The 10,474-nt window shown below is 41.8% G+C and overlaps 1 protein-coding gene across 1 annotated transcript in view; it reads left to right on the top strand.

Annotated features, from left to right (window-relative positions):
• The first annotated feature begins 1,480 nt into the window (after window positions 1-1,480).
• LOC118403386 overlaps window positions 1,481-10,474 on the top strand; it is a 10,055-nt gene continuing 1,061 nt past the window's right edge. Inside the window, exons 1-3 of the mRNA XM_035802093.1 lie at window positions 1,481-1,607; window positions 5,896-6,070; window positions 8,129-8,226. Of these exons, the coding sequence (XP_035657986.1) occupies window positions 1,496-1,607; window positions 5,896-6,070; window positions 8,129-8,226 (385 nt within the window). The 5' untranslated portion in view covers window positions 1,481-1,495. The remainder of the gene's footprint in view (window positions 1,608-5,895; window positions 6,071-8,128; window positions 8,227-10,474) is intronic.

Here is a 10,474-nt window from a genome sequence, read left to right as displayed (position 1 = left end):
AATTGATGCGAGCGCGGATGTCATCCATATAATCAAATCAACATGGCCTAATGGGATTTGTAGCCCTATGTTAGATATGAATTCACGATAAGGAATTTTTGCAGTTATTCAGAAGTTAACAGCTTGATAGATGTTACTTGAACATTTACTGTTGTCTAGTTTTGTAGTGGCACAAGTATTTCTTCTCAAAGTACTTTTTTCCTAAATGAGCTTTATGAAAGCAAAGTTCGGAAGTTTAATTTCGGTCGTTTATATCTAGATCTCTGTAAGAATTTTTTTAGAATGATACATAATGAAATACGATTAACAAAGTTCATCTATTAATGATATACACTTATGGTTTAGGAAACTTATGTGAATTGTTCGTGGTTACCAGCTGGGGCAGTAAATAAGCTTCCCGGTGATACTGTAAAGGCATTTAAGTTCGCGAGGATTTAATTTCGCAGTAACGGGAAAAAGGACTTTTCGCTGTGATTTTAATTTCGCGGTAACACCATAGACTGCAGTCTAATACCATAATAGAAAATGTTCTCGGTGGTTTTAAGTTCGCGGTGAATTGGTCACCGCGAAAACCGCGATCATTAATCCACCGCGAAGCATTTACAGTATATAACACAATACAAGTTACCAAGTAATAACGGCCATATGGACGACTTTTCAAACTTGTATGTTAAGTATAGTACATTGGTCTGGTACTCTTAGGCTATGATGTGTTGCACGATTACTATCTTCATCCATCGTCATTACACGGTCCTATCCCACGCCCTATATTATATATAATAGTTCTTAAGTTAGTGTGACGGGGGTGGAAGCAAACGTGGACGGCCCTGCGCGTTTCCGTTAAGAGTAATCTCAGTGGATTTCTGCAGCAGATATCTGTCAATTCGTCATAGGGTACAATAACTGTCAGGATACGTCATGGGATACGATAATATACTGTCAGGGTATAAGGAAAGTTCTAAAGAAATACTCTGAGACTCTTGCCAGCTAATGGGCTGAATAATGTGTTGAAAATATGCAAATCTTCTTGATATTACAGGCATTTGCTGCGTGGAAGTTGGTTTCATTGGGCCTGCTCTCTTTGGGTTCTCAGCGAGTAGAAAAGCATGATCGGAATCTGCCTGTCCGATGTGGTTCATACTCATAGGCCCCGAGTCAAATATACTTTCCCACACTACTGCCATCAAAAAGCGACTGTTCCTTTTTTAAAAGAGCAACGGAAATGGCTTAGTTATGGGAATACAACACCAAAGCATGGGATCCGCAGGAAGTGGTGAAAGCGCGAAGTGAACCGAAACAGCGTGTCGCATGCCCTTTTGCAACAACAGCCGTGACCGTTGGGAATCGTTCGCCACGTACGCGGTGAGAACGGCGCGGAAATGTCTGCAGGAGAGGTGCTAATGTATGCGGTGGGAGGACGTCAGAGGTTCGCACTGTCACACCTCCTGTCGCCAGCCACGCCTTCCGGGGTGACGTAGTCGCTACACCTGCTTATATGTGCCCGCGTCACCAGCCAAGCAGAGAGGGAACCACTGCAGCTGAAGCAAGGACAACTCGGAGTCGGGGCAACAGAGAGGAAGAGAGAAGAAAAGATACTTCAGGAGAAGGTGGGACAATCTTTTTCTTCATATGATTGGAAAAGAGAGATTTTAGACCAATGTCGCATGGTTTTCTTTTTGTTACTAGTACTTATCACTTCCTTTTGCATTCAATGAGCAGAAAGTGGAAAACGTTAGCAGATTCATGGACGATTTATTTACCAAGTTGAATGCAGTTTTGCTTTGAGATTGAACTCTTAGATCAGATAGACTGGTTGCACGGATGGCCATGACTCTATACCTCCTATATCGTATCTTTATATGCTAAGTTTTTGCCGCACAAAAGTAGATGAACAATGTCACTCTTCATCGTCATATCTTTGAGTGTCCGATTCCTACTGGTTCCACCTGGAATCAAAGAAAGTCTCCAAACTGTAGCTATACGAACCTGACTGGTTTCCAGGATCTGGATTCATGATCTTTCCTTTTCTCGCCGCACTATCAATGGTAATAATGACATCTTCGGTGGGTTTCTTATCAATAGTCTTCCTTTTTGTGGTGCGCTGGAGTTACAAAAGAATATACAATGTTTGATTTTTGTTTGATCTTGATTAGGAAAACTGGATATACGTGTGGATCAAATTGGATATCACAGGAAAGCACCAAAGAGCACAAGACTTTGTCAATTGAAATCACATTAAATATCAAAGGCGGCGTTGTTAAACAACATTTGGTTCAGCCGAGGTCTGCCTCAATTGTACACTACACGCGATAATAACTATTTTGCGTGCCAGGTAGACCTACGTGAAGCAGAATCTTAACAATAATAAAGAGATCAAGATTTGTTTAAAGTTTGAATCCATGTTTTAAACAGATCTCAATGGTATTTCAGTGCGAGGAAAATCGGAAGAAATCTGGTAGAAACAAGTTGGAAGAAAATGATGGACAATTTACCGTCAAGTAAGACCGCACGACTCTCATGTTCTGAAGTCAGAAGAGGAGTCTTACTATACCACGAACAGACTCCACTTGTTAGGAGCGATCCTTAATGATGTCAGGCAGTCACAGGCTGAAACGTAATATTTGACATTGAGAGTGAAATAGTTAGAACAACAAGTGGTTTAATCGTGTCTAATGTGCCCTCATCCAAAGTTTATCATTCATGATGTTCGATCGATGTTCGTCCATCGGATGTCGATGAAAACCTTGACTTCGGAATCAGTCGCCCTTGTGAGTGTCTGGTTGCTATTAGTTGTCTATTCTACTAGAGCGACAAGAGAAAGATGTTGACGTGAACATTCTAAACTCGATGTGCAAAATATGTAGTTATTTTATCATCTATCTGTAGCTGTCTGATTTTATCTAGGAACCACAACTCGCCATTTGGACAGCTTCAAAGTTTTTGGGCGTACACGAGTAAACAGTATGATACTATCTAAGGATAACAAACATTAAACAAAACTTCAAAGCAACATCTTAGATACAATGGTAAGCTCTCCATACAAAATACCACACAGTAGTGACGTACATGAAACATGCAAAGCAAATTATGGAATAATATAGATCATAGCGGATGCATAACAACGTTGTCTAATGTCAGTAAAAACATCACGAGCTACTTGTACAAAACCGGGTTTTCTTCTTGGGCCGGTCCGAAAAAGGTGGACCTGAAAGAATCAGTGGACCGGATTTTGGAAAACGAAAACATATTGGCAGGCGTCCACACGTTTAGTGGTCTAAGAAAATAACAAGAACGAAACAGAGAAGAGTATAGTTTATAGTCCCTCTTTACAGCCAAACGTACAGGGGTATCACCCATGCACGTTTTCACAGACAATCAGGTTCAGGTTCAGGTCCGGACCTGATCCTCTGGACTTAAAGAGGACCTGTGCCTGTACCTGAATTTCTGCACCGGTACCCACCACTATCATATGTGACGAGATATTCCTGGTTATACAAGTTCTTTAAAAATAAGTGACAGAAACTGCATGTATAACACGAAGTGAAGTTCTCATCCTTTTGTGTGCGGCCTAAATCTGTCCTCACAAACGCAACCAGGCATCTTCTGTGAGTGATGGCCCCATTTCCTGTGATAGAATCATGCATCCACAGAAAGAGAAACTTCAACATGAAGAAGCTACCATCGCATGGATGTGTCATTCCGTGACCACATGGTAACTGGTAGAGAATAAATGGAAGTGTTAAGGATTATGATAAATCTTTCAACGGCTGAAGGGCGCAACGGTGTCAAAACTGACGCAACCCGCAAGGCCGTGATCCATTTTTGTAACACGTCGGTTTGACAGGTACCGATCCGGCACTCTTTTACAGGGACGTTTTTACAGGCATGCTTTCGCTGGTGATGAGCAGTTCTTTCTTTGCCATGTTAAGTCCGGATGTTACACCGGATCACAAATATACACAACAGGACGATATTTCTCCACCAGAACTTTACAAAAGATCACCAGTGGTTTCCAAAAGAACTTTCTGACAAAATAGCCTAAATTTCGCACGAATCATCAAGACTGTGATTTAAAAACTCGATTTCTATAGAACTACAGATGCTGAAATAGAACGCAGCGTTCTCGTCCTGGGTCCCGTACTACACTGTTTTGCATTGAATTTTACCCTTGTAAATCTGATACTAGGTTTCTTATTACGAGCATCATTCCGAAGCACATAAGATTCGGCATATATTCTATTTCACAATTACTTGATATATGCAATGATTTCATTTGAAAACTCTTGATATCAAACATGGCTTGGTCGCTGTCATCCTTTCCTGAGAGGTATTTGAAAAAAAAAACTTGACATTTTCAAGCAACTCAGTTGCAACAATCGAGTGTGTCCTCAGCGTGATAAACCGGAGAGCCAGAAGGACTTCACCTTTCCCCTATCAACCCTATTTTCTATGACATTTCGTGAAACCCTATTTTCTATGGCATTTCACCATAGCCTTACACACAATATTCTCAGTCTCCAGGCATATAGCACAGAGAAAAAAAGCTGAATAGATTTCCGTATTTATTTCCGGCCACCGCATATCTAGTCACCGGCATTCATGATGGCTTCCGGGTCGGAAACTGGAACCCGAGGCACCTGTTGTCTCCATTGCTGACCCCGTCGGTTCGGCCTTTATCTTTTCATTTCGACTTAAAGCAGTAATGGATAATTAATATGGCAGCTGCAAGTGGCAAGACAAATTCTGTTTATTGCCTTATTCAAAAATCAATTCTATGCAAATTCATGAGGACTATGTAATGAGAAGTAGATGAACTCTGTTAATGCTACAGGTTTACGGAACAAAATCTTACTTCTGCGATTTCTCATATGCACAATGCATCGTTCCCTGTAGGTGAGGACGGTTTTGTCTGAAGACTTTGCTGTGTTTAAAATTGTTTAACATTATAACCGCATCTTATGTATGCTAATCCTATTTTATAATGTCAAATATCGAGCCACTATAAACCCAAGGTAGTACTAGATGCATCACTCCGTCATGAAGCTAGTATCATATTACTGAATTTGAGATTTGCATTGGTGACAATTTTTTTCAAGTCAACAGCGCCCATGTGCGATCTCATTTTGAACTGCTGTCTAGATTCACCTTTAACATCTTTCAGATTCAGATGATCACATAACGACGTCATTTGTATCTTTGTAATGACATTGACGGGACTCACTACCAAAGCATGGAAGTGTTTAAAGGCAGCCATATTACAGCGTCAAAGTGGAAATATTCTGAATAAGGCAATCTGCATGATATTGACATCTACTGCACTGTATTCTCACATTTACAACATAATTTGATACTTTGAGCGGTTTAAAACAGCCCAGAGACAAGTTGCACGAGGGTATTTCTTATTATTGTACCCCCCACCCCCACCAAAAAAATAAGGACTTCATCATCATCATCATCCTTTATTGATTTCAACATGGCAGACATAATAGCAGCCTGAATAGCGTTGAAATTTACAACATAAAAACCGTATATATACAATAAGAAACAATATACTAAAGTAGTAAATCTTGATCTGGAATCCTTGTGCAACTCATTCCCGTGCTGTTTTTAACGGCTCAATTTATGAAATAATGATGTACATGTGCTAAAATAGTGCATTAGATGTCAATACTATACAGACTGCCTCATTCAGAATATTTCCACTCTTAACAATGTGACATTGCTTAGGTTGCCTTTAAGTTAGAAAGGAGTAATATATTCTATAGTTTCTCTTCTTCTAAAATAAAGTACAGAGAAGGTTCTAAGAACACCTTTTAACTTTACATGCATGTATTCGGTGGGATTGAGTTTAATATTTTGAATGCTTATTTTTATGATTTACTATGTTTTCTCCAGATCCAGACTATAGAATGACGTCGGTCAGAATCTTCAGCTATGTCTGCCTCCTAGTACTAATCTACGCATGCGTGGAGGTAACGCGTGCGCAGGAGGAGGAAGACGTGGAAGCGCCAGAAGAAGGAAAATACTACAAAAATCTGGCAAACTACCTTCGTCTGCTCACAAGGCAAAGGTTGGTCTGTCGTCGTTTAACCTCTGAGTTCTTCTTTCAATGTTATATCCCTTTATTATCATTCAAGATTGCAAACTTTACATGCGCAGGAGGACAGCACTGTGATCTTGCCCTGAATCGTGTATCGTTAATTTTCTAGAGACAAAGACAATAATAACATACATTGGCCAAAGACAATTACATACGCTACTGAGCTGAGGCATTAAACCGAAAGCTTATTATGATAGCACAGTGTGATAGCACAGAGTAAGAATAGTGAAAAACGTGTACACAACACGTCACAACGTCTTTGGGAATCGATTAGTGATTCAACACATAGCGAACTTTTGTTCGCATTAAACGTGTCTGTATGGTTTAAAGGGTCGAAGGGCAATATGACTAAGTCGCTGCGATGTATATCGGATTTGCGTCAGCCTTAATTTTATGATGGGAATACCTTACCAAACGTACAGGTATGACTCAAAAGACACTAAATCACACGAACTGTGGAAAGATTAATTTTCATCGATGACATTCGCTGAGCGCTCGATCAAATTGCTGTGCCGCAGCGCCGCCACCACCGCACTTCAGTCTCAGTGGGAGACGCCCTTACGGGACTGAAGTTTGCCATCTCTGATTGCCTTGTTATTCTCTAGTGATCCTCTACATTACCATTTTCTTGATGATGATATGTGTCGGAATGAGCCGGAATGCCGTAAGAATGAAAATTTCTTTTCTATTCCTGTCGTTTCCTGGCAATTCGTAGTGTGTTCCAGAAATTCTTGTTGCATTCCTTATATTTGTGCCCGTTCTTTTGGCTGGCCCGAAAGTTTTTGCATAACCCACAGGCCCAACCTCATGGCAGTCCTAGGCCTGTCTCCAGTTCTAGGCCTGTCTAGTTTGACAAAAAAAACTGTCGAGGTGCATTCGAAGTGAAAAAATATCGAATGGCATTCAAAGTGGATTCTAAGTGTATTTTAACTATTTTAACTGAATTATGACCGCATTCTACGAAATTCCAACATTATTCAAAACATTCTTATCTCATTCGATGGAGAACCAAAACGGCAAGCCACTTCGAATCCTGCCAGAATATGGCTAAAAGAATATCTGGAATGGAGTGTGAATTTCTAGAATACACAGGAATAGAAAGGAATTTTCATTCTGACGGCATTTTGGCTCATTCCTTCTCGTGTGAAGGGGATATAAGGTCCATTTGAAATTCCCACCCGAATGGCCCTGAATGTGGCACGGATTGTGCAAATACTTCATTCCGGCTGGTTCTGCTTGATTCCTACTTATTCGGTTTCTGTGTGAAGGCCCTGTTAACAGCATCGGAACAGGTGTGACAAACACATTCATTCCCTGGACGTCTTCCGTAGTCATGACGTAACAAGTGATGTTATGACGTCCACGGCGGTGTAAAAACACTCAAGCTTGTTCACGTTTCTTTCGATGTAATTCGTCGTAGACATCCTCTCAGTTTGGCAAGTACAGTTCATTGATTAGCCCACGCTAAGGGGATTATTCTACTCGAAGTCTAAGTGCTGATGCATCACAGTTCACGCTGATGCACTTGCTCTTGAACAAAGTTGTTTATCTATTTTTGCCTACAGATCCATTCTAAGTCTGTGCTCAATAGTAACATTCCAAATTTGCACCGTGGCAATTTTGACTTAAAGTTTCACTATTTCATCATTTGTAAGGAGAGACATCTGTAAGGTATCGTCATCGCGAACGTCAGTTGTTGCTAGCCTCCATACCAGGCTCTCTGGGGCCTTTTTTCCGTCTTTGTTGGCTCATAATACACACCGTACAGGGTCAAAAGTCAAGCGACCTAGTACGAAAAGAAACTGGAAGAAAAAGTGTATCATGAGCCAAAAACACAGAAAAAATACCTCAGAGAGTCTGCTATGGAGGTCATTTTTTTGCCATGGCATTGCCTCAAAGAGTTAGTAGTATTCTGCACCCCCTGTTTACCTCGATTTGTTCCGGATATCAAAAGTAACATATTGTGTACTGCACTGTATGAAGATCAAGATCTGAAGTAAAGGTTATGATGTATGTGTGTCACCTTAGGTATGGTCGGCGGTCTGCTCCTGACTACGGCAGTAGGACGCTGTACCGCCACCCTCCTCCCTACCCACAGGACATCGTGCACACCCTGGACATGGATGGTAAGTATGACGTAAATAAAGAGAAAGGATTATTTGTTTTTTTTAGTCCTAGCAGTAGTATTAGCGAACGGTCTCTCAGATGCAGAGGGACAGGCGGTACTGTAATTAAGAACAGACCGGCTGGAGGCCGGCTAGCGTGCGGTCACTCCTGACCCGGTTTCAAACCTGAGCGGCCACGGGTCACTTCTATCTTAGCTCAGTAGATTAAAAACTAGACCTAACCCTGACCCATAACCCCTAACCCTAACCCCTAACCCTGACCCATAACCCCTAACCCTAACCCCTAACCCTGACCCATAACCCCTAACCCTAACCCCTAACCCTGACCCATAACCCCTAACCCTAACCCTGACTCCTAACCCTAACCCCTAACTCTGACTCCTAGCCTAACCCCTAACTCTAACCCCTAACCCTAACCCTAACCTTAATCCTAACCTCTAAACCTGACTCCTAACCCGTAACGCTGACCCTATAGGCCTAACCAACAGGCCGGCCGGACCTCCTGTGCGCTTTAGACACGGACGGTATCTACAAGTGGACCTTACCCTATTACCCCTAACCCTGACCTCTAACCCTAACCCTAACTCTAACCCTTACCCCTAATCCTAACTCGTAACGCTGACCCTATAGGCATAACCCACAGGTCTAACCTCATGGGAGTCCTAGGCCTGTCTCTAGTCCTAGGCCTGTCTAGTTTGATAAGAAACAGTCAAATTGTTGAAATAGGACGACATGAGCATGTCTTGTTGAACAGTGCCATGCATCACACCTACCTACACATATACGTTAGCCGGTGGGTGTTTTAATCTTACCTTTATTACATCTCTCTGAATGATGGATTATGACAATATTTGGTTTTCGAGTTGAATATATTTCACATTATACGTATGCATAATATGGAAGTCTCTTCGAGAACCATTATGCCCCGTTTCCACTGAACAGGAACAGTTTGGCAAACGACCAAAATCATTGGTACTTCAAAGATCATTGAAATATCATTGGAAGACCCCAAACGTCATCAGCCACTCACTGACAGATCACTGGGGCATCTGTCAAATTTTGAACCCTCAAAGGGAAATGAGTGATCTGGCATCTGTGGAAACCCCGGCCCACTTAATCTAAAGGCCTGCCGACATGTTCTGCATAATACTGCGTGGGAAACACCTTAAACTAACGTTATCGAGTAGAAACAAAATCGATGTAGATCCGCGTTGATCCCAGCTTTCAATCCTGTAAGCCTGTCATTAAACTAATGGATAGAAGCGTTCAATATTCACTCAAACACGCTTGCTGGAATATTTCACTGCACATGCATCATCGGAGAAAAGTCGACAAAATCGAAATGAATCCTTTCTTTAATACATTTTATCCTGATATGATTTTGGTTTCTTCATTTGATTTTATTCTATTCTAAATCAAATTTCTTATCATGAGAAGTATGCTGCGAGCCAGCAAGCCTGATCCTAACTCAACGGGCCAAATACGGGTTCTGGTAGAAATGCCTTCATAAATCTATCAACTCATTCCAAAATTTCAGACATAACTCAACACAGAGTCATTGAAAACTACTTTGCAGTCATTCAGGTATTCTTGGGTCCCTAGTGTTTTGATAATGTCATTGGGGTTATTAGCCACGTATGTCCTTGATGTTCTTTGCTCACAGTGTGCGATAATTGAAATGAGTAGATCGCAGCATTATAGGCCTTCCATTAGAAGTTAGAGTACTCGTCCGCAGAGTTCTTTGCGTTGACTTCAAGGCTAAGCCTAAGGTGTTCACTGCCGTCTTGAGAAAACTTCTTCTACCATCTGAAGCATGAGCAATGCCCACTTGAGTACGTGATCACCCTGCAAAGCTAGTGCCTCGTGTCAACGTCATGACCTGAGTGCACTTATCAACCATACAGACAGCGGCGGGCGCCTCTGATGTCTGCCAGTGTTTCCAACTCGCACTCCCGTGTCTAAAATACCAGACCACACTCGCGCAGACTCTCTGATAGGATTCAAAGTCAGAGTTGGAGATTATTCTAACCACAGAGGACTTGGGAAGCAGTCTATAAAACACTCGTCCCAAGGGGCACAACTCGACTGTAAACACCTTCTACCACTCAACGCGACTTAAGTGTGTATTACCTGAACACCATGCCCGGCTCTTAATGTAGTTGTCTTCGAGAGAAGAAATGAGTCATCTTGTAGCTAATGGAGTCGTGATGGAGGCGGGCTGGTCACCTCACACCTCCGTCTTCCCATG

This window comes from Branchiostoma floridae, chromosome 16, assembly GCF_000003815.2.
Source record: "Branchiostoma floridae strain S238N-H82 chromosome 16, Bfl_VNyyK, whole genome shotgun sequence".
In the NCBI taxonomy this organism is placed as follows: domain Eukaryota; kingdom Metazoa; phylum Chordata; class Leptocardii; order Amphioxiformes; family Branchiostomatidae; genus Branchiostoma; species Branchiostoma floridae.
Note: the sequence above shows the minus strand (reverse complement) of the source record. Positions and strands in the feature narration are given on the sequence as shown.